Here is a 23,360-nt window from a genome sequence, read left to right as displayed (position 1 = left end):
AAACCAGAAGAACATAAAGACAGGATGAAAGAAGACTTGGAAACTATAATACTGAGTAGGCTGGAAAGAAAAAAGATTAGTTTTAGGAGATGATGAGTGCAAAAAGGTGTTAGAAAGAGAAGAAACTCACTAAAAATGTGTGGGCCTTGTTATATAATTAGGAACTAATTATGAGAAATTGCTTACTGAGAAAACTGTCAGAAGTTGAGATGCTTGGAAGGATAAGCTGAACTGACATTGGCGAACCTCCTGAGAATGCTGAAGGATGAAACCAGAAATGATGAATAGTCTGAGCCTTGATAAAGGCAGTAATTTCTGTAGGAGTGAGTGTTGGTTTTGTGGTGTATTGCGTTTTTTGTTGGGAGGGGTTGGGTTTTTTTTGTTTGGGGTTTTGTTGGGTTTTTGGGGGTTTTGGTGGTGTCGGTGGAGTTTTGTTGTTGTTGCTTTTGATAACTTGGATTTAATTCAGAGGATAGAGAAAGCCTCCTCTTCAATTTTGTCTCCAGTTTATTCTTTCTTTAGCAGAAGGGCATTGGTGGACTTAAGAAGTAGGTTAGCAGTGGTGTTTGATTTTATTTTTGGACTGTTTTAAGGATTAAAGATCAAATTCTCTTTTAGTTGACTCAAGGCACTGATGATCAAAGTTTTAAGTATTTTTTGTTCTTATAACATAATGTCTCTTCAGCATTGTTACTAGGGAAACCTGCTGCTTCCTGGATTGAAACAGAATGAGAATAGGATCACTCCCATAAACCTAGTAATTAGATCCAGAGATCTAAATTCCCTTAGAAATAGCCTAAGCTCAAAGAACTACTGTCTAATGTCTGTACCTCCCCCCTCCCCACTCACATCATCTCTATCAGTATTCCCAATACAGTCTGAGCATTGATCTTCTGAAAGACTTAGAGAGGAAACAAGAGTCCAAGTGGTGCTTAAAATAAGATGTCTGTAGAGCAAACGGAGGACAGTGTCATAAAGGAAAGGTTTCGTAAAACCATGTGATGATGGGAATGCGGTAATTGAGCGAACATGCAAAAAGCACTGTAAGTGGTAAATGAAATGTGGTGACAGGAAGGACTTGATGTCTGGCATGGAAACTGGTTTCCATTTCTCCTGCACTGACAAGAGCTTTCAGGCCTCAGGAGGTTGAAGTAGACAGCAGCAGAGTAGTGTCACTCTACCTGTAAGGAGGGAAAATTTGCAGAAGTGTGAATCTACAGTTCGATGGATTTTTGTGTCTTTTACAGACTGTGGTGCTTATCTTTATATAACAGAAACTTGGTTTGTAGATGAGAGTTTTCCTGGTGAATATAGTTTAATCCTGTGATCCATTTGTAATCTGATTTATATACAACACTGATGCATGTGTAAGTATAGGATCATCTGTGACCAAAGACACTTGGGTGACAGGTTGTATTTGTCACCTGATTCTTAAATTTATATGTTATATCTCACTGCCTGATGTCTTCTTCCTTTTGGCAGTTGTTTCACTGAGCAGGTTAAACTCAGTATGTTCTAAAGATGGATAGACTACACCCTTTTGCAATAGCTTGTTCTTTTCTGTGAATATTAGTGGATTATTTAAAAGTAGCTACAATTTACAGAAGACTGTTACATAGTTTTTTGTTCAAATTATTTTGAGTACATTTAATATTTATTTAGTTCATTTAATATTTAATAATATTAATTTTTATCTTAAAACCTTGGCATACAAAGTATTAATTTTCTCTGACCTTGAAATAAATACAGGGTAATCTTATAGTTTCAAAAGGCATCAGAATTGGGAACTTTACTAAATGATATGGGGAAAAAATCTATTGTAGCATAAGTTGTTTATGCATGGGCTTCTTCTGTAAGTTAAGACTGTGAAAACATTAGATTTTTATCTTGGGGTATAAATGACTAATGCACATCATCATTTATTGCTGACCCACAAGGATCACTTTTCCTGTTTTGTTTGACTCTTGTTTGCATTGATGTTGCAACTTTTGAGTCCTCAATGATTGTCTGGACGTACATTAGTATGGATATCACAAGGGCACGCTTCACAAAACATGGCAGAAAAACAAGGGCCGAGACTCCACACAGGAGAAAGGTTACAGTGTGCCAGTTTTCCTTGCTACTTTGACTTGCAAAGGCTAAGAGAGTCAGCCTGACTTGAAATAAACCCAGAAGGTGAATACTGACCAATCGAGTGGGTCATGTTGTTCATGGTTCTTTAGCTTTTCATGCTTCTTTAGAAGGATTGTTCATACATGAATTTTTTAAACTACTGAACTTCAAGTATTGCTCTCAATGACGCTAATGACCTTTGATACATGTTTTTGATACTGTTTCTCCAGTGTTTAATTCGCTTGGTAGCAGTCTTTCCCCTTCTCCTGACTGCAGATACCTTAAATACTTAGTTTCATTACAACATGAAATGTTGTACTTATGTGGGTTCTGTGTCTGCTTGCTTGACCATAATTATACCTCACAAGCAGTTCACCACCTCAGTATAGTAGATAATTTATATATCAACCTTTTTGGTCATGTGCTACCTAAAAAAAAAATCTCCACATAAGCATCTTTAAACAGAAAATCATAAGTAGGTTAGGATATGCTAACACAAGCTTCAACTGGAAATTTTCCCCTTTTATTATGTTTCTTCTTAAAACTTGGCTTTCTGGAGAAACTAGCTTATGCAGTTGCAGAGTATCTATGCTCTGTATCTTTCGACTCTATTGTCAGATTTCAACTAAATTCAATTTAGGCATAAACCAAAATGATTAATTGTTACAAGCTTTATGAAAATAGGCAGTGACAGAAACTGCATGCATTCCAGTGGAGACCATGTTATGATTGCATCTCATTAGACACCCGAAAGTCTCCTTAAGCAAGTGCTGCTGTTTAAAAACAAACAAACAAAAAAACAACCAAAACCCAACTTTTACCACTGCAGACTTCAACTGCACATTACAAAGAGTTTGGTGCTACCATAGCTTAAGAAATTATGTCCCTCTACTGTTCCCTGTGCTGGCACAGTAGTCTTTGTGGGCCTGACCATGAATCAGGTCAAGAAAAAGAATGAGAAGTTTATAGATACTCCTTTACCCAGTTCTCTTATTCACAGTGTAGCTCCTTAAATGTGCCTGCTGCTACAAGGGAGTACCCTCGCTGTGTTGTATGTCGAGCCACTACCATCTCTGAACATTCACTATCTTGAAGGTACTGTTCAGACACACTTAGACACTGCTTAGTTATTTAATCATCAGGCAGAAATCTATAGAAAGCTGTAGTCTTTGGTGGTATTTGCAGAGTAGCTGTTTATTTTTTCAGGGAAGATAAAACTTTGAAAAATATTTCTGTTCAATTTCTATCTAAAGCTGCCATAATGAGAACTCACTTCAAGACATCTCACTATCTTCTAACTTTGATAGCATTGGTTCTGCGTATTTTCGAGAATTAACTCACTTGGAAGTATTAGTGCATCACTAGACACCCTCATAACAGCCTCTTCCACGTGGCCTGTTGGAGCCAAACTTTGATTTAGTTGTGAACCAAACTGGTACCTGTTGGCTCCAGCCTTTAAGTTTTTGAGTAGATTTTGAGCAGAAAGAGCAGTCACAATAAACCAGTATTTTTGGTAGTCAGATAGCTTGGTTTTGTAAACTAAATGATCTTTTTTAATTCAAACTCTAATCGCTCGCAGTTCTTTAAAGTATTTTCACTTTAGGAAAATGAATACCAAGAGATTTTTGTTTTATTTATTGTCTCTCAGCTAATGCAATGAAGAACTGTAAGTGTGCAATTATAGAGAAGTGTTCCCACACCAAGGCATAGCTTGCTGTAAAGTAAAGCTGGAAGCTCTTTTGCATGTGTCTGTTACGTGCCCCTGAACAGGGTAGTTGTGACAAGGACTCTGTTACAGTTTAAGATAAGGATGTCTCTGTTCGTTTGGGGGGACCTGTGAACTAGACGGAGCCTCCTTGAAACGTGTGATTAGATGACTTCTGTTGGGGGTGCAGTCTCGCCTGTAGCTCTCCCAGCAAAGGGGATGGAGACTGTACCTTCACCAGTTCTTGGCAGTGACACTGGTGGGCCCCTCCACACCCAACAAAAAAATTTTGTTTTTTCACACAACTGAAGGCAAGTGTCAAGTTAGGAATCTTCCTGTCCAAGTTCTTTTATATGCCAAGAGGTGGACCATAACATAAGGAAGAGAGGAGGACTGGATATGTCCTTGGGAAGGCAGGGACAAAAGGATACAAGAGTTTCTGTGGAAGAGGCAGTGTAGAACTATGTCTAACTGAGGAATGAGGTGACCTCTGAATTGGAAGGTGGAGGAAATCTGGAAGGGATGAAAGGATTTGTGGTGACAGGAGAGGTAGGGTTAGTAACAGTGTGGGAAGCAATGAACCAGGGTGGGACTGGACTTGCAGTTGAAAAAAAAAAAAAATATTTGTGCCAAGATCAGGAACTGCAGCCAAGAGGGTGGGGAAAAGAATGAGATGGGGAACATGGGTGGAGATGGGAATTAATTCTTAAGATGGGAATTAGCTCTAAAGCTCATGGGCAAATGCAGTGGAGTTTACTCCCTGGCTGGAGGGTGGAGACGCCACATCATGCAAGAAAACTTGCTGCTATTTCTGGTGCCAGAAACAAGTGGGGAGCAGTCAGGTGCTTCCAGCATGGTGTCTTCCCTTCTGGATGCCCTTGAGGTGTCTGCAGGAAGCTACAATTGTAAGGCAGGAAATGCAACGTTCCTTCATCGAGTACCTGAAATTGCCTACTAAAAAATTTGATGAACATGTCAGTCAGTGCTTTTGGTTCAGTTTACTGTATTTGTCATCAACTAGAAAAAAAAATTTCTTAATGTAAAAATGAGTTTTTAATGAAGTTATTAATCTTTTTACCCTAGTGTAGGTCTAACCATAACTCAAAAATGCCCTTATTTTTTTTTTTAATGCTTTTCATAGTTTTTGTCAAATTTACTCATAAGCATAACTACAGCTCACTGTACAATTTTCCTTTTTCTTATGTTGATATGGAAGGAGGTTTTCTTGCAACTATGTTTTTGCTAAAATCAGAAGCAGAGATAAGCAAGTAATTATATGGTCTCCCATGACCCAGATAAGTCACCAAGAAAACTGTGGTTTAGGAGTGTTCCTATTTTAAGCAGGATGGGCTTTTTGCTACTGAGAAAAGCATGTATCATTATAATGAGTTGGCTCTGGAGCCTTTTAATGTGTGTAGGTGTTACTTGTGTCACAGTAAGCAACCAGCAGTGATCCCAAAGAAAAGTATCCCATCTACTGTTAAGGTTGTATTAAGTATTCTTGAAAAAACATATGTGCATATTGCTGAAGAGTTATATTAAGATATGCAGAGGTCTCTTAGGGATAAAGTGCTGAGCTTGTTTTTGTCTGTTGTGGATCAACTAAGATTTTAAAAGAGGCAAGGTCACTTAGCATGTTACCTAAGTATGAATACTTCCTTAAAGCTGCTGTATTATATATTATATTTAAGCTCTGAAAAAACATGTGTGCATATGTATATAATATATACAGTGGACAGTGTTTTCATGGATGTTTCCATGTAACTAAGGAACATACCTTTTGTTTATGTTTTCCTGTTTGGCAGAAATGCATGAAATATAAATGCATATATCACAAAGTAATATAAAGATGCTCAGATAATTCAATTGACGTGAAATGCTTTTCAATGAATTTTTGATTTTTCAGAGTGTTAGGTTGTATGAGAGCTTCAGTGAAGACTTGCCAAGGGAATGGGAAGGACTCGGATAAAATTGTGGCAGAAGTGCAGGTTGTCAGAGATAGTAGAGGTTCCTTTGTCACATATGTATTTGCCAACTGCAGGGTCTTGGGCAGGAAGAGTGATTTGGCTTTGTCCACAGTGTAGTTTGCTGAGTGGTGGAGGTCTAAGGAGAACAAAGAGAAGATGTGAACAAATGAAAAAGAGATTATTATTAAGTTGAGGTAATATGAAGTGAGTCAATGGATTATGTTACAACTAAGCAATAATTTTAGGATCGGATTTTGGTGCATTGCAGCCAACAAACGGGAAGTGTTAGTTGTGTTCTCTTCATTAAGAGTGTGTGCTACTGACTTACCCTAGAGAAGGCAACTTTTCATTTTTTTAAAACAGTTAGTGTTATTATTCTACACAGTCCATGGTACTCTTAAATAAATATATAAATAAATGAAAAAATCCTTTGTTTACTATATAAATGAATTCTTTGTGGATGCTGATCCTTGAAATAGAAAAATCCCTTACCTGCTGATTTGAAAGTAGGAAGTTTGCAATATTTATACCTTTATGAGATTTTAAAGAACAGAAAACCCATTTAAATTAAAATTAAATTTTCAATTTAAATAAGAAAATGTCATTCATTTTCATTGTGGTTTTTTATTTAATTTGGCTTGCTCTGTTCTAAATAATTAAATATTTTTTCCTGATTTAGTTTTGATTCTAGACAGTGTAGTTCAGCCAGATCTTTATAAGCACAAACTGGTTTTAGTGTTGAGGGTTTGTTTGGTTTTTTCCCCCAAAAAGTTCTGTAAGGCTGCATGAAGGGAGGAATGCCTTATTTTTCAGGACATGTTTGTGCGAATAACCCATCTACTCTGTATCTTTGAGAGCACATGGTAATCTTGTATGAAGTAAGGTTAAAAGGTAAATGGTATGGTATTGTTTCTTTTGGCTGTTGCATTAAAGTGCTTGACCTTTGGCAGCCTGTTTTTATCTTAGGCAGTAAACTGTTTAGTTCTGCTTATCAAAAGAGACTTCACTGCTCTCTTTCCATGCTGTTCTTATCCAAAACACACTGTATCAATCCAGCATCAGTAGACTTTATGAGCAGCAGCTATTATTCTGCCTAGAGATGCAGCATAAAAAGTTTATTTATGTTGTAACAGTACATTCTATTCAATAAATACTTTAATTTATATTTTTGTGGTTTCCAGCTTCATTATAGTTCAGATCTTCTTTTGTATTGCCTCCTTATTACCGTACTCTTTCCCTGGATTTTGGCTGTTTGATGTGAAATTACTTGGTTTGGTGTTTGCTGTAAAGTGAGTTATTTTAGACTATTCAAACTATATAATTTGTATCTCTAAAGGTAAGATTAAAACGGAAGAGTATGTTTGCAGGTATTAGCAGATTTTCTAGTTATTTGATGATGTCTTCAAATCATTGACAAGGTGGTGGTAATTTGAAATTTTATGAAGTGTTTAGTTAAAGGGTCAACTCCCCCATAGCTTCAGTTGTCTGTGTGATTTGCCAAAGTGAAGTTCTATATGTTGGAATTTTGGCCAGAGGCAGAATTTGCTGTATCTCTGAATTGAATCTCAGAATTGGTCAATTCTGCTGATGATATTCATCAAATCTTTAACCTGCAGGAAGTGGACAGTTTCAGGGCAGCCGCTGATTTGTTCTAGCTATATTTTTTTTTTTCATTGACTTGTTAATTCACATGATACTTTACTGTTGTTACTAGTAAACAAATACTGGCACCATAATGAGCCTCCCTGTTTTACAGTTAAATATTTCATATCCAAGAGGACTGAGTCCAGACTGCTAGTATCCTTGTATAAGAAATAGTGTGGCCAGCCGGCCCAGGGCACTGGTGAGACCGCACCTCAAATCCTGTGTTCAGTTCTGGGTCTCTCACTGCAAGAAAGACATTGAGGTGCTATAGTGTGTCCAGTGAAAGGCAATGGAACTGGGGAAGGGTCTGGAGCACAAGTCCTATGAGGAGCGGCTGAGGGAGCTGGGGATGTTTAGCCTGGAGAAAAGGAGGCTCAGGGGGACTTCATCACTCTCTACAACTATCTGACAGGAAGTTGTAGCAAGGTGGGGGTGTCAACCTTTTCTTCCAGGTAACAAGTGACAGGACAAGAGGCAGTGGCCTCAAGTTGCACCAGGGGAGGTTTGGATTTGCTATTAGGAAAAGTTTCTTCACTGAAACAGTTGTCAAACATTGGAACAGACTGCCCAGCGTAGTGGTGGAGTCACTATCTATGATGGTATTCAAAAGATGTGTAGATGTGGCACTTAGGGACATGGTTTAGTGGTGGACTTGGCAGTGTTATGTTTACAGTTGGACTCAGTCTTAGAGGTATTAGAGATCAACCTTAATGATTCTGTGATTTTGAGTACTAGAAATATCTCTGTTATTCTTTGATTTAGTGGATTTGTTGCATCATGCTGTTACCACAATTTATAGGTGTCACAGATCACAGAAAGCTGCTGTAAGCTATCTGAAGAATACGGACCTAAAGCTCTGTAAAACTGTCTTAGGAAAAAACCCAACACAGAACAGTATTTGATGATCCTGGTTTTCTTCTTATGGTCATAAAACTTCTTATAAGGACTGACTGAAGCCAGGCTTGAAAAGAATCAAAGCTTTTCAGTGGATGCCAGAATCTGGAGACAAGCAAACACTTCAAAAAGTCCTGAGTGTGTTCACATATCTTGCCAAGTTTGTTCCCAATATATCCTCTGTCAGTTCACCCCATCAGACAACTTCTGGAAAATGTACAGTGACACTGGATTGAACAGGGCAGACATTCCTTTAATGAGTTTGATAGGTAACAGTTCTTGTGCTGAAATGCTGCAGTGTTGCTTAACTATCTCAATAAGAAGGCTTGTAAATAGAATGCAGAAAGCTAGTGTTCTGAGATGATGTTTTTAAATACAAATAGGCTTGTTTTTCACATGGAAAAATAATTCACAATGAAAAAAACCAGTGGTTCCCGAGCTCTTTTGAACCAACTAATCTCTGTGATTCTTCAGTGTTACTTATGAACTGTAACCCAAACTTATCAAATAATTAATTCTAAGTACTGTGGGATACAGTCAGTGGTATATCCACTCAGTAAATGCAGAACTCGTACTACGTTCCCTTGGAACCACAGTTGGTAATCGCTGCCCTAAGACATATGATTTACTAACCATAAAAGACAGTCTCTACTCATTGTGGCTTTCTCTTCGGGGAGAGACATGCTTTCTGTTTTTACCAATTTTTGGATTGAATTCCTGCTTCTAAATTGAAGTGGAAATAGCTAGAATTGTGGGAACAGATTCAAAAGGAGAGATGATTTGGGTGTTGAATACTAAAAACACAGAAAGAATGCATATATTTGCAATAAGAAATGAGGCTTCATCATAAAGCTTTTCTGACCTGCTCCCACCCCAGCCATTGTTCTAGCTGTATGTTCTGTTTCTGTGTATGTTTTGTATTTGACCGAAGATACTACTAAGATATGCAAACATTTAAACAGAGATCCTGTATGCTTTGTCTTCCTGGGTTATGTGGAAGTTCTGTGAGTAGTTCCAGATGAGCTCAAGGAGACTGTAAACATTACTGTAAAGCTATAGATAAATGTCCTCTTTAGATGTCACTCACAGATGCTTGTCACCTTCTCACCCAGGATAGGTGATTCCTCTCCACACCCCAACCAATGTGCTATCATGTGACCTAATGAGGCTGGTTTTGCCTAAAAATTCATTTTAGTCCTGTATCCTACTGGCTCACACAAACAAGTGGGGTGATGGTTTCTGGCATAGGAATACTGATAACTGGGAAGGGGGAAGAATCTTTTCAGCTGCCACGGCTGCATGTGGAAAAAGATATCCGTCCACAAGCTAAGGAAAGATTACAGAAGTCTTCAAAAACATGGTCTTAATTGTCATTTTCCTTTATTTGATTTTAGATTTGAAATGAGTACTTAAAGTAAATGACGAGAGAGCCTGTTTCAAGGGTAGAGACAGCACAATGACTTGGACATGAAAAAAATTTGATCCATTATTGAGGCACTAATAAAATCGATTTGTGAGGCTAATATAATGTGTGAAGTAATTCTAAACTTTCAGAAGCAGTAAGGTTTAACATAAACTAAGCAATAAAATGTGGGTAATCGAAGTAATTGTTTTTCTTCTTGCAGCTGTTGCTTTTCCTTTCTGAAAAGCTGTCCATTACATACAGTAGTTTACTTATTTTGTGTAGTGTTTTCTTTATGCTGCATACGTGATGAAAAAACCTACCCTTTGGCATGCAATTTCAAACCTGTTTTAGCATTTTTTTAACCATTAAAGAAGAAAAAAAAATAAGTTGCTCTTTTTATAGTGATGGTGAGGAAGTCTTCTAATATGAGGACTAGTTCTTAAACTCATGGATCCACCAGCTTTGAAGTTATATTAGCAATGCTGCTGTCAGTTAATTGTGCAACTAACTACTTGGAGTTGCTTTTAATTGGAAAAAGGGGTTTTTTGGTTGTTTTTTTTTCTATTGCTGCTTATTTTCATTTTGCAGTTGGAGAAAATACAGGTGATCCACACCTCAGGATAAAATTCTGTCTTGCTCATTAATGAAAATGAGCCCTCATAACACAGTATTGAGTCTGAGAATATTTGTAGCTGAGAATATTTGTTGAAATTGAAAGTGTGACAACTTTTGTTGAGGGAAAACTAAATCACCACAAGTCGCTTTTTGATAAAATCAAGTGCATCATTGTTGATCTTGACCGCAACACAGCCGATCGGTGTGGATTTTGAACTACTGTACATTTCATACAAAATATTTGTGTGTTTTTATGACAAGAAAGACTGGTTTGTCATTTTATTGTTGCTGTTAATATGCAGCCCATTCTGATGAAGCTTAAATGAATACTGTGTTCCTTTATGGTCAGCGGACATAACTGAAAGCTATTAAAGCATTTTTAACAAGAGAATTAATGTAGAGTCTTCTGCAGATAAACTTCACCCTTCCTGTTTTGGATGGAGCAATAAGTTTACCATGGAGCAGATTTAGGAAATAGCTTTCCATCAATTCAGTATTTTATAAATAAAAAGTTGCAGGGCGAGGTCCTTCCTTTGGCATAAAGCTGATTATTTCCTGTTTAATCCAGAACTGGTGCATTTCAAGTAATGGGAGTTTTTTAGCATCAGTCAGAGGAGAGTATTAGGAATTTGTTTTCATTCATGTTCCTATGAAAACACAGTTTCTAGACTTGAAGATCATTATAGAACAAAGAGAAATAATTAGATACATAAATAGTTGCTCTTTCAGACAATTTTTGGACTTGGCTGCTCAGTTGTTTGTATCTAGGCATTCTTAAACATATAGCTGGGTATTCTTATACATAAGCTGAAAAGATGTCATTGATATATCTTCAAGAGATTATCAGTACTCCTAGTGAGGTTTAGAAACTGATGAACTGTAATTGCTATGGATTATTTGAATTCAGATTTATGATCTGCTTACAGAAGGCACACACTTTCTATAGCAAGAATATGTAAGAGGCAGAATTTAAACTCGTACTGCTGCTTTACCTAAGGAACACACAAGTTAATATATGAAGTAACACTACCCTCATCCAGTACATCTGTTGTAAAGAAGCCTATGAAATCTAGGCCACACACAAACTGGTCTCCAAGGGCCTTTAGTTGGTGTTAGAATGCTGTTATTATGTGGTCTGATTGGTTTAGCAAAGAATTATCTCCAGTAAAACCATGTAACATAATAGTCCTTGCTCTCCCACATGGGAGCTACTTCTGCTTGACTGAGCAAGACATTTCTTGAAGGAGTAATAATACAGTTGCTCTTGCCAAAATGTAACATTAAATGAAGTGTATCATCATGTACATTTCTTTTGTGTACCAGTTCTTGTTCGTTTAAACATTTGTGTCAAGTCCTCCACCATAGCATTAAAAAATATTAAAATAAATCCATGGATTTCCTAGCAATATATTTAAAATAATTTTTTGCTTCTTATTGAAAACTTATGTGTATTAACTTTAAAGCAGTGGGGAATTAGTTGCAAAATATAAGTTTTCATAAATGAAAACTCTGTTGCTGAGCTGTCCAGATACAAATTTAATTGCCAGGCAGTACAAGTCACAGCAGTTTAATATTAATCTTGCATTGTGCTAATTGCTTTGAATGTGATGCTTTCCCTGTTCCCTTTGACTTTAAAGATTGCTGAGACAGTTCAATAGTTTATATGAACAGCTTTCTAAGTAGTACCAACTTGGTTGTTTTTTGCTATGATTGTTCTGAACTATACAGCCTTGCTCTGCAAATCCGTCCTTGTGTAACTGGAGCTGTAACCACGTACTGCACTTGTTGAGGACTTACCTTTTTATTGCTTTTTATTTTTATTACTATTTTTTACTATTTTATTTTATTACTATTTATTACTATTCTCCTATTATTTAATAATAGGAGACCCTCTTATTCTTTGTGTCTCCTCAACAGTGTCATACAAAAGCTGCACGTTCCATCTTTAGGTTGTTTTATAAGCATTGAGCAAATGCAAAAAAACAGGTCATTTTTTGTTTGGATGGTGAAAAGAAGAAGGGAGTTGAGGACAGGTGGTGCTTCTCTGCAGGGATGATTGGAGGTGTGATTGCTCTCGAGGGGCAGAGAAGAGCAGAAGCCATGGGCTTCTCCTGAGCAGCAATGGGCTCCATCCCATTCAAAGCCCATGGCTTCACCAGAATAGCAGAGGTGTCATTGGGGGCATGGTATGAAGCAAAGGAGTATCCAAATGATGTCTTGACCTTAAACTGGAGGTAATCGATTCACGCAGGTAAATAATTTGGCCTGCATGTTTTCTTCCCAGTGTAGTACAGAGCATGGAAAAGACCAAGATTGTGTCTCAGGACCCAAGCCAACTCTTCAGGGTGTTCAGCCTTAAAATGTATGTGTAAACTCAGCAGAGAGTTTGTTACTGTAGACATAGACACCCGCCCATCAGTTTTACAGAACTCTTTTCATCTCCTTTCTAGAATTCTACTTTTAAATGAAGGGGAAGCCTTGTAGTGGCATTGTTTTACACTGCATTTCCTCTATCAAATTAATTTAGTCAAAGGAAAAAGGAAAATCGCAGACAGGAGATGCTGTGACCTAGAAGCAAGGTGCTGTAGACCAGCTGAACAGAAACACTGTGGCCCCAGCTCCTGGCGAGTCCAGGGCCAGCCTCAACTGCCTCTCTCAAGGGCCTCCTCCCAGGCACTGTGGCTCCCAGCACCAGTCCCTGCTGTGCTGTGCTCCCCTGTTGCCCCCACAGATTGCCAGTCCTGGTCCATGAGGGCGAAGCAGAGTCCAGATCCGAAATCATGCTGCTTTTAAAGTGAGGGCTGTGTCGACATATATTCCACATGAGGGGCTTCCAGTCAAGTATTTAGATGCCAAAAATATTGGACTTACGTTCTGAAAGCTGATTAAACCTATTAAACCAGCCATTTTAAACGTTCAGTGGAAGGGCAGGCAGAATTGCATTTAAGTGCAAATAACTTAAATATTTTGCATAACTTCAGTGAGTAGCAGATTCACATGCAATTGTTCATTATTACATAGTAGATTAACTTATTTCTCCCAATTTGCATTTCAATGAATATCTAGTTGATCTATAAACACATTGATTAATGGGTGCAGAAAATATTACATGGATTCAGGAAAAAATTGTTAGTGTGTTTTTAAAAAAGGAATAGAATAGACTTGTTGATATTTTATAACTAAAAATTGTACACCTCTGTTGTAACCAAGCATTAAATTTTTTGTATGTTAATTTAGCTTTTTGTAACCATAAAAAATAGTTTATCTTGGTTGAAAATGAATTCTAAATGTCTTGATCATGAGAATTGTCTGCAAGTGGTTTAATGACAGTTCTGAGCATTCTTTGCACTGTGGAGCTATAAATTTATATATTGTACTCATAAATATAACAGTACAATTACACTGCCACTGCAGCAATGAAAATTTCTCTGTACTCTTTCAGTAGAGGATTAGCTTATTGTACTTTAGGAGACTAAATTTCGGGTAAGTTAATGAAGTCTAATTTGCAGAGTTGAAAAAAATCCAAGATAGCATGTAAATAAATTAAAAAGAAGATATTTGGGGAGAGGTAATAATTTCTTTTAAAATATGTCTTTGGCAAAGAAAAAACTGATACTAGTGGTTCAGAAGTCATTCAATGTATACTACTTTCCCAGTTTACTGGAGCTTACATGCACAATTAAAATGCAAATTTGACTGCACATGCAATCAGTTGAGAGTTAAGTCTACATTACATTTTCAGTACTGCTTTTAGTTAGGAGTAGAAGAAAAATTTTGTCTTACGGTCTCACCCATGGTGGGAAAACCTGGCATAGATGTGGCTGGGTTAACAGAAGAGTGCTTTGTCAGACTTATTTTAGGTCTGCTGATGAGGTGAAATAAGAAACTGATTTATACCACCAGAGGGCTATACCAACCCAGCTATCGTGGTTTAGGTGGGGGAACAAAAGCTGTTACCTCTCCCTCGTGTAGGGGGGCCCTGGGGCATCACTGAAGCAAGGAAAATTTCCGGTAGTTTGCTCTTTCATTATTGAGGTGTCTGGAGGGGATGTGCTATGGCTTTCAAATTTGTGCTGTACTTGTGCTCTGCAAGTTCATGCCGTGCCTTTGTGAGAAATCAAACAATTACCAGCAAGCATGTTGCTTCTTTCCTCCTTGCATGGGGTATTTGATACTTGTGGGAAATGTGCCCTTGGTAACTGAAGAGCTTCTGTCTTCTGAAAGATAATGTATTAAATGAGTACTTGCATGAATCACAGATGTCAGATTGTGATCGCTGGGCATGTTGGGTCTTCTCAAAGGTGAGTTAGTATCTAAGGGTTGCAGGCTGTTTAACGTGGTTTCTGAGCCACAACCTTAGCTCCTTCCCCTCTGTGAACTGAGCCTTGAGGGTCTTCAGCCTTTTGGATGGGGAGCTAAGAACAGGCATCTCTGAAGAAGAGCACTGACTCAAAAGCACTGAGGCTGTATACATATGGTATAGAGCTGCTCAGAGGGCCTAGACGCATGTTGTGTTGCTTTGAAGAAGGAGCCCTGGTGGAGGCAAGAGAGTGTTGGATGAATCTGTAAATGTATTGAATGATAAAAATACTGAAAAAAATGCAGGAAAAGTTGCAATGAAAAAGAGCAAGGGGTTGAAAATTAGAGATTAAATTGTGGGCACAGATTTCACTTGCTAAATCATCACACCCACCTAATGGATGTGGCCTTTGTCGTGTCTGGTGGTCCTGCTTGTGTTTGTGAGCAGAAGAGATTATCCTTCGGCACTGAAGTGAGTTTGACCATCTCCTGCATATAGCTGCTTAATCCTTGCATATGCAAGTCTCTTGATTCCTATTCAAGAGGCTTTTACATGTGCCTAAAGCCAAGAGCATACAAAAAAGGTGCCACAGTGCCATATTCATTCAAAGCCATAGCTGGAGAAGAAAGTTAATGTTTTAACGCCTGTATATAAAATAAAGCACATCCATTAGATCAGTTCCCCCACAAATGAGAAGTGAAGATTCAGTTGAGTCCTTTCTGAGACAGTAGAAATTTGCATCTTTCGTTTTCTACTCAGTTCTGCTTTCTATGAGCTGTGGACAAGGGAGATACAGAGGCTAACTTTTGTGTCCTGGTGGGACCAGTCTTCCTGGAGATCATTCCAGTGAACAGGGAACTTCTGCCTTGTTTCCCTATTCTTCAAATCTGTTTAGAACAGATGCTGTGGTTTTAGCTATTCTGAGTCACTTTGAGAAGTTAAGAAGTCTTTCTTTGCACAGACTGTAGAGCTAAGCTGGGGGAAACTTGGTGCATGGGTTGAAATATTGTTCTCATGCCCTTTGAATATCATGTCTACTCTTGCTGTTGAAATGAAGCTGATTTTTGGTCAGGTATGCAAGACCTTGAGATCAATATTACTCTTATGACTCTTCTGCAGCCTGTAATCATTTGCAGGGGAGAACATCTGAAGTTCTAGTTTTCATTCTCATTACTGTCCAACAGCTCTGTTGAACAAAATGCTTGTGCCACTCTGGAACAGTTTTGGAGGAAAACATGGGGCTGTGCTAGGCAGAGAAAGGAAATTATGTGGACTTTGTCAGTGAGTAGTAGGCATGTCGTCAAGGTATTCCCTAGCTAGGTATAATTTCACTCATCAGCAAAGCCATTCAATATGTTTTTCTTTGGTTTAAGCCAAGACCATTTTTAGATTATCACTGAAGATGGGATATAGCAGTCAAAGACATGAGCAGTCCCCATGTGCTTGCTTCTGCCCCTCTGTCTTCCTGTTCAGAGAAGAGCTGAGCTGAAAGAAGTCTGTGGTGTCCATCATTCCCTTCATGTCAGTGACACTGACACTGATGGTGGCATTTTGAGGTTAACTGTGAAAACATAGCACAGACGTAGGTCAGGGAGTTTTCACGTTTCATTCTACCTGGGGAATTCTAGGGCTTGATCACCTCACACCTGGGGGACTAACATTTCCTTTTCTTGAACTGTATCTGGAAATAAATGTCTTTTAGCTATATTTAAACAGTTCTAAGTGCAAATTTTGATTTAGTTTTCTGAAATAAATGAGGAGTGTTCACTAACATGTTGCAGGTGCATCACACCTTTAGATTTGCATCAAGTGCTTATATGGAGACCAGCACAGCAAATGGTTGATCTCAGCCAGAGCTTCTAAGCTGTTATCATGTAACAATAAAAAGAGCTAAAATTCCATGAGAATAATATAAAAGTATGCATATTTGTGATCCTCTGACTTCACAGATGTCAGATGTGTTGATTTTGGAAAACTCTTCAAAAAGAACTTCAATTCAGCTTAAATACTTCTGGTTCATAGGAAAATCAAGACCATGTATGTATATATAAAATAAATATATTTATGTATTGTGGAACAGAACAGCTGTTTATACTTCTCTTTCATCTGCTTACTGAAGTTGTACATGCTCTTTCCATTATGCTGGTGCTGTAGCTTAGGTCAGAGAATAAATGTATGCTCAGTAAATGATCACCCTATGGCTCTAGCTGTTGTCCGGATTATCTGACATATGCTAGACAGAATAATCATGTCATTGGTATCATTCCCTTTCTTGGTTTTCATTTTAAAAACATTATTTCTTCTTTCCCCACACATGATATAATTTTCAGCTTTTAGTTCCAGATGTTTACAGATGAGCTTTCCATGGTCTGAGATCAAAATCAGTATCAGCTGGAATTTTAAAGATAGGGTTATTTTTGTACCTTGTTGGATCACAAGTTCTTTCAGTATTTTTCTCCAACAGAGAGCTTCTTTTGCTTGTTTAGAGTCTCTTCTGCAGTTTTCTTTCTTTCTTAAGCATCACATTCTCGGCTCGTTCACCAGAAATAGCCTCCTTGTATTCTGTGTAAAGATGGATTTTAATGTCATGCCACTGTCCTCTTTTTTTTTAAGAGCTTTGAGTGCTTTCACACATTTTTCAAATAGTTGATTGTACCATTAAGTTGTAATTAACATCTTCTGTATTGATATTTTTGTAATTGATAATCTCTGTTTCTTTCTGTAAGACATAGTAACTTCTCTCTGAAGGTTGGTAGTTGTGCACTGACTTCAGATATAAACTGGTTTGTGAAGTTATTTTCACTTTAAGACCATGGCTCACAGTTCTTTCAGTTGTGCTGATGCATCTGTTTTTAGAATTGAATCATTGAATCACACTAATTGAGGGAAAGTAATTTTAAAAGGGATAATCTCAGTGATGCAATTTATGTTGCAGCTATACAAATAAGTTTATCAGCACAATTGGGAAGGAGGCAGATTGCACCAGGAGGATCAGAATTAGTAGCTGGGGCAGAAAGCTTCTTGAGGGAAAATTGCTCAATTATTGTTAGAGGAGCCGAGCTGTTTCCTTTGTTTTCTGTTGTTAGAACTGCCTTCCGGCTCCACCGTCGCCCTCTTCCCCTAATTTAGGTCAATTCTATTTTTTTTAAGTCTTTTGTCATAAAGTATTGAAAATGTTCATCTCTTGTGTGAAGGTGTTTAGTTTCCAGATTGTTGTGACAGCAAAGTGACTTCTGACTCCAGATGCAGTGACAATGGTTCTCTTGATTCTTCTCCAAATCTTCTTTTGTGAAAATTTGAAAGAAAAATATGCTTAGATTGAGCTAATATTTATATGCTAAAGGTCAGAGAATTTCATCTGGGTTAGTTCTTTGTGGTGTGTGAGAGAAATAGCAGATAGTACTATTTGCCATTCATTTGAAGACCAATTAAAAGTAGAGCATTTCCTTCAGTTGTAGCTTTGGGTGCCTTCCTGTGCAGAAGATTGGGCAATGCATCTGTGTTGTCTGTTAGTGCCAGGGTCCTCTGAAGACTCAGAGTTACTAGGTTTGTTTACTTGTGGAAGATCATTCACACATCCTTGGTCTGACCGCTTTGAAGGTGGTAAAATAGGACAAATAGACGTGCAATAAGAAAAAAAAATCTATTTCCCCCAAAGCATAATGTCTGTGGGGAGAAAAAACATTTCAGAAATCATCCTGTGAAGGTGTTAGCAAGCATGCTGCAAGTACTTGAAAGGCCTGAGTTACCCAAAGCGAAATCCCATCTGTCTGTCACATGACTAATCAGAGACAGCAATTCTTTCTGAGCTCTTTCTTTGGAAAGAGTCAGAGAAAAAAGTTACCCAAAAGTTACCACAAAGCCTTCTCTGAAAAAAATGCCATATGCACAACATTTCCACACTGAAGATGTTCAGCTCCAGTTTGGTTTGGGCTGCACTCTTCTTTTTAATTTTTTAATCACCATTGAAAATCAGTTTCTTCTGAAAGGTTTTCTTTCATTTGTCAACAGTGTTTGAGTCCTGTTTTAGACTGTTTTTATAGAATATGCTTTCAAACATTTGAGAACTGTCTTTATGAAAGGTATCATGTTAATCATTGTTTTTCTGAGAATAGTTTAGTTTGCGTGAAGAATGTTGGGCTTTTTTACTGCTCCTCTGACACGAATATACTTGAGGTGACCTCAAACTGGTTCTTATGAATATAATAGTGTGGTGAGTTTTGGTTGGGGGTGAGGTGGGTGTTTTCTTTGTTTTTTAAGTTTGTTTTTAGTAGTGGGGAATTGCTTATATACAGTTGTATCATTGGCGTCCACAATATAGGTAAATGTGGGAGGAAAGGGTCACACATCTCTGTGAAAAACAAGTTCTAAGACAAGTCTAGAATACTAAGAGATCATACTTTGAAGAGTATCAACATTTTAGCTTATTTTCCTCAAAAAAAATATATGGAGATAGAAAACTTACTATCTTCATTCAAAAAAACCAGTGCATTTTCTAAATGGAAATTGGCCAAAGAAGTGTGAAAATGTACTGCACCTGGCAGTTGGAAGACTTCGACAAATTTCTTTTTCTCTGGGTGTTTAGATTAATAAACGTAGCTGGAATCTGGAAAAAACAAATTTGAAATGCCACTGACTTGCTTTGAAAACCACCTAAGAGCGTAGCCAGATGCTTGTTAGAAAAACAGTTGCAGTGATAATGAGAAGTTCCTTCACCTCAAATGTGGTGCATAACTGACTTGAAAACTCCTCATTCCCCGCAGGATGAGGTCAGATGGGTTCAGGTAAAGCACTGTCAGGATTTCTCTATTCCCTAGTCATTGAATCACCAGTGCACCCAAAGTCATATTTATCACAGACTTTTACAATAAGCAGATATCCAACAAACAAACAAAATTTGGTGGAATTATTTAAACACACCTTGTATTTAAAGTATTAAGAAATATTACAAACTAAGTTATTGATGCTTCGTATAAAGATTAGATTGCTAGACATGCCACAGTTTAATTTTAAATATATCAAAATGAAAATCTGGTTTAGCATTTGCACTTTGCTCTACCATTTTTTATTAAATATTTCTACAAGAGGAACTTAATCTCTCCTTTGAAGGCATTTCATCTAGTAAAAGTTATTTCTGGTATCCAGATAGTTCTGAGCTAGTTACATTTGTATTAGTACAGGTCAGAAGAGAGGTAAATGCCAATAAGCTTTACAGTTGAAACTCACTCTAAATCCAATGTTCCTTGTTTGGTTTGGATCTAATTCAATGAAGGCTGTTGGTATGCTAAGGTGAAGAGTCTTACATTTAATGTAAAATGTGTTGTTTCTAGGTCTACAGACAAGACTGTGAAACCTTTGGCATGGTAGTGAAGATGCTAATTGATAAAGATCCATCATTAGAGAAGTCCATTCAGTTTGCCCTGAGGCAGAATTTGCATGAAATAGGTGAGCGATGCATTGAAGAACTCAAACATTTCATTGCTCAGTACGATGCTGCCAATCAAGATCTATCAGAATCCTTCAAAGAGAGCTCATACTAAGGTCAAAAATATGCTTTTAGATCCTCTTCATTGTGTATGCCATAGCATATAAATCTGCTTTTTGCAGGGAAAGATGAGATCTTTTTGGAGATATGAACCCAAGGCTGTGCTCCTTCGAGGCAGCTCAGGTGGCTGTTCCCTTGTTCACTGTGGTCTCCGCAATTGTATTGTTCCTACCTGTCCTTGTTGACATATATTCCTTTTAAAGAACGTTCTTTTGAAAAATGTTGTAAAGCAATAAACTATTTTTGAAACCTTTACACTGTTGGCTTGTAAAAAATGTTCAGTCTGATGTATGCACTCTTATGTTTTGATGCTTATAAGTGTAACTTCAAACATTGTATTTTTTATTAAAATAATAAGACAGCTCTCATTTGTCAACATATGCAGAAATATGTCTGGTTTTCATATGTACTATAGGAAAGGAAGACTTGCAAAATTGGTCTCAATTATGATTTAAATAATCTGTTTTGGTTTAATTTAAAAATTCAGATTAATTCTGTAAAATTACACAAGAGATTAACTCTAGTCTCTGACTGCTAGAGCAACTCTAACTGCTTGATATAAGAAGTGCTGTATTTTTTTATAATTGTGCATTCTGCAAATGCCTTTTAAATTTTGGTGTTTTCCCTATCAGGACTCATTACTAGTAAGCAGTATTATGTAGGATGGATTCTAATTTTTTTTACTGTTTGTATTTGCTGTGTTTTTGACTACATCATACAGAATGTAACTGCAGGCAGCCACTGAGCAGGGAAAGTTCCCTTTTCCTACTCTGTTCCTCTCCCCCCTTACACCTTCTCACCACTTTTCACCCATCAGTTTTAACAATAACGAGGCTGTGTGTAATCTTTATTTCCGACTTCAAGGAGGAGCAGGAATTGGGGTGGCAAAGATGGGAAAGGAAAGCAAGCAGTACCATCTCTTTAGTAACCCCAGGTAGCTTTGGATTAGGTGTAAAACACAGTTGATCCCTCAAGCCCCAAATTGACTATCATTTCAAACCTAGGTGATTCTGGGACCACTTTTTATGTGATAGAGCAACTTTTGGGAACAGTGATTGAGGAAAGTCAAGAGACTGCCAGTGAAAAATATTCAGGACTTGTTTGTGGAATCCTGACTATTGAATGCATTAAGATACTGTTTTTTATGAACATTTTAGAAAAGGGATAATTTGAGTCATAATCACAAAGAGGTAAGTATAAGCATGATTGTTTTCTCTACATTTGCATTTAGGAACATGTGAGACTCTAAAAGGACTAATGACCAAACTCACCATTTCCAGATTTCATCAGAATGGGGTGCAGAAACATAAATGAAATAGCATTGATTTTGCACGTACAGGGTACTGAATGTGTCACAGCATCTTGCACATGCAAATCTCCCTATGGTGTATTAAGTATTCATTGCATCAGATTCCTGAGGTGCCTGGTTAGTTCTCATGTCAGTAGGGTGCAGTTTTGCAGTTGGCTTTTGTTGGTTTCTAAGAGTTCACATTGCTCAGAGGAGATGACCTGCAAGTACTCTTGTTGGCACCTGGGACTGTGTGAGTTGCACAGTAGTGGGAATCAGCTCATGGGCCTTACAGGATGCTAATTTGGTGAGGGAGAGAGGGGAAGAGAGGCAACCTGTTGTGACACAGTAGTGAGACCTGACACACCCCTTCTGGCTATCTGTTTTACCAAGATCAGTTGTGAACCACAGGCAAAGTTTTCTCTGATGCAGAAGCATAACTACAGCACTTCACTACTTGTCTACAAGACAGAGAACCTTTGGGGTGTTACATCAGAGTTTCTGCTTTGGGTTAGAAATGCTAATGGAAAAATACTGAAATTGTGTGTAATATATTTTTGATTAAAAATCTCCATTGTTACTGTACAGTTTGTTAGGAGTTTCCTTTGTTAGAAGCCTTATTAAATTTACCATGATAAAAGTATCTGAATTTTCAAGTGCTTTTCTATTAAGTAAGACCTAAGCTTACAGTGATAGAATATCTCAAGTTGGAAAGGAACAGTAAAGATCATTGAGTACAACTCTCTGCTACTCGCAGAACTACCTAAAACTGAACCACATGACTAGGAGCATCATCCAAGCTCTGGCAGCTTGAGGCCATGACCCCTGGGGAGTCTGTGGCAGTGACTGACCACCCTCTCAGTGAAGAACCTTTTCCTCATTTACAACCTGAACTTCCCCTGATGCAGCTTCATTCCATTTCCTTGTGTCCTGTTACTGGTCACCAGAGAGAAGAGATCAGCACTTCCTCCTCCACTACCCATCTTGAAGTTGTAGACTGTAATGAAGTCTCCCCCTCAATCTTCTCCAGACTCCTCCTCTAATAGCCTAATCTCTTTCCTATATTGTGGTGCCTAAAACTGCACACAATATTCAAGGTGAGGCCACACAAGTGCAGAGAATAGCGGGACAATCCCCTCCCTCAACCAGCTGGCGATGCTTTGCCTGATGCCCCCAGGACATGGTTGGCCCTCCTGGCTGCCAGGGCACTGCTGACTCAGATTCAACTTGCCTTTGACCAGGACCTCCATGGCCCTTTCTGCAGGGCTGCTCTCCAGCTTCTCATTCTCTAATTTGTATGTATAATCAGAACTACCCTTGTCCCAGGTGGAGAATCTGGCACTTGCTCTTGTTAAACGTCATGCAGCTGGTGATTGCCCAGTTTGCTAGTTTATCCAGATCTCTGTGCAGGGCCTCTCTACCCTTGAGGGAGTCCACAGCTCCTCTCAATTTAGTATTGTTAGCAAACTTACTTAATGTACATTTGACTCCTCTCTTTACCATTTATAAAAACATTAAAGAGCACTGGCCCTTTTACTATAATTCTTTGAGCCTGACCTGTTGGCCAGTATTCTTGAGTATTTTATATTAGCTAACAGGTCAGTAAGATCTTTCAAAAGTTTCTTATATTGTCCTTTGCTTAATCTGACTATTTTGAAAAAATTGATTAAATTTTACTCATGAACTAAGGAGTCTTTAATTTTTTTAAGTGCTATTTCTGTGAAAGGTTTCATTTGCATTCATAAGTGATAGGTTACTGATTTTCCATTTAATACTTGACATTGTGTTGAATGTTCACATTTAACCTTTTGGGATATATGCTTCCTGTTGATGTAAGTAAAATATACTATGCCAGTTCCTTAACTTAAGGAAGAAGGATGGCTTT

At 37.9% G+C, this 23,360-nt stretch overlaps 1 protein-coding gene across 4 annotated transcripts in view; it reads left to right on the top strand.

Annotated features, from left to right (window-relative positions):
* The window catches only part of PPHLN1 (periphilin 1), a 66,081-nt gene extending 43,963 nt beyond the window's left edge, over positions 1 to 22,118 (top strand). For 3 of the 4 annotated variants that reach the window (XM_029963601.1, XM_029963599.1, XM_029963598.1), the window contains exon 10: positions 19,973 to 22,118. In XM_029963601.1, the coding sequence (XP_029819461.1) occupies positions 19,973 to 20,182 (210 nt within the window). In that variant the 3' untranslated portion in view covers positions 20,183 to 22,118. The remainder of the gene's footprint in view (positions 1 to 19,972) is intronic. The other variant, XM_029963602.1, reaches the window with a different exon arrangement.
* Positions 22,119 to 23,360: the final 1,242 nt, after the last annotated feature.

Source organism: Manacus vitellinus, unplaced genomic scaffold, assembly GCF_001715985.3.
Source record: "Manacus vitellinus isolate BGI_N305 unplaced genomic scaffold, ASM171598v3 scaffold_5_pilon, whole genome shotgun sequence".
NCBI lineage: Eukaryota > Metazoa > Chordata > Aves > Passeriformes > Pipridae > Manacus > Manacus vitellinus.
This window is presented reverse-complemented; position numbering and strand designations above follow the sequence as displayed.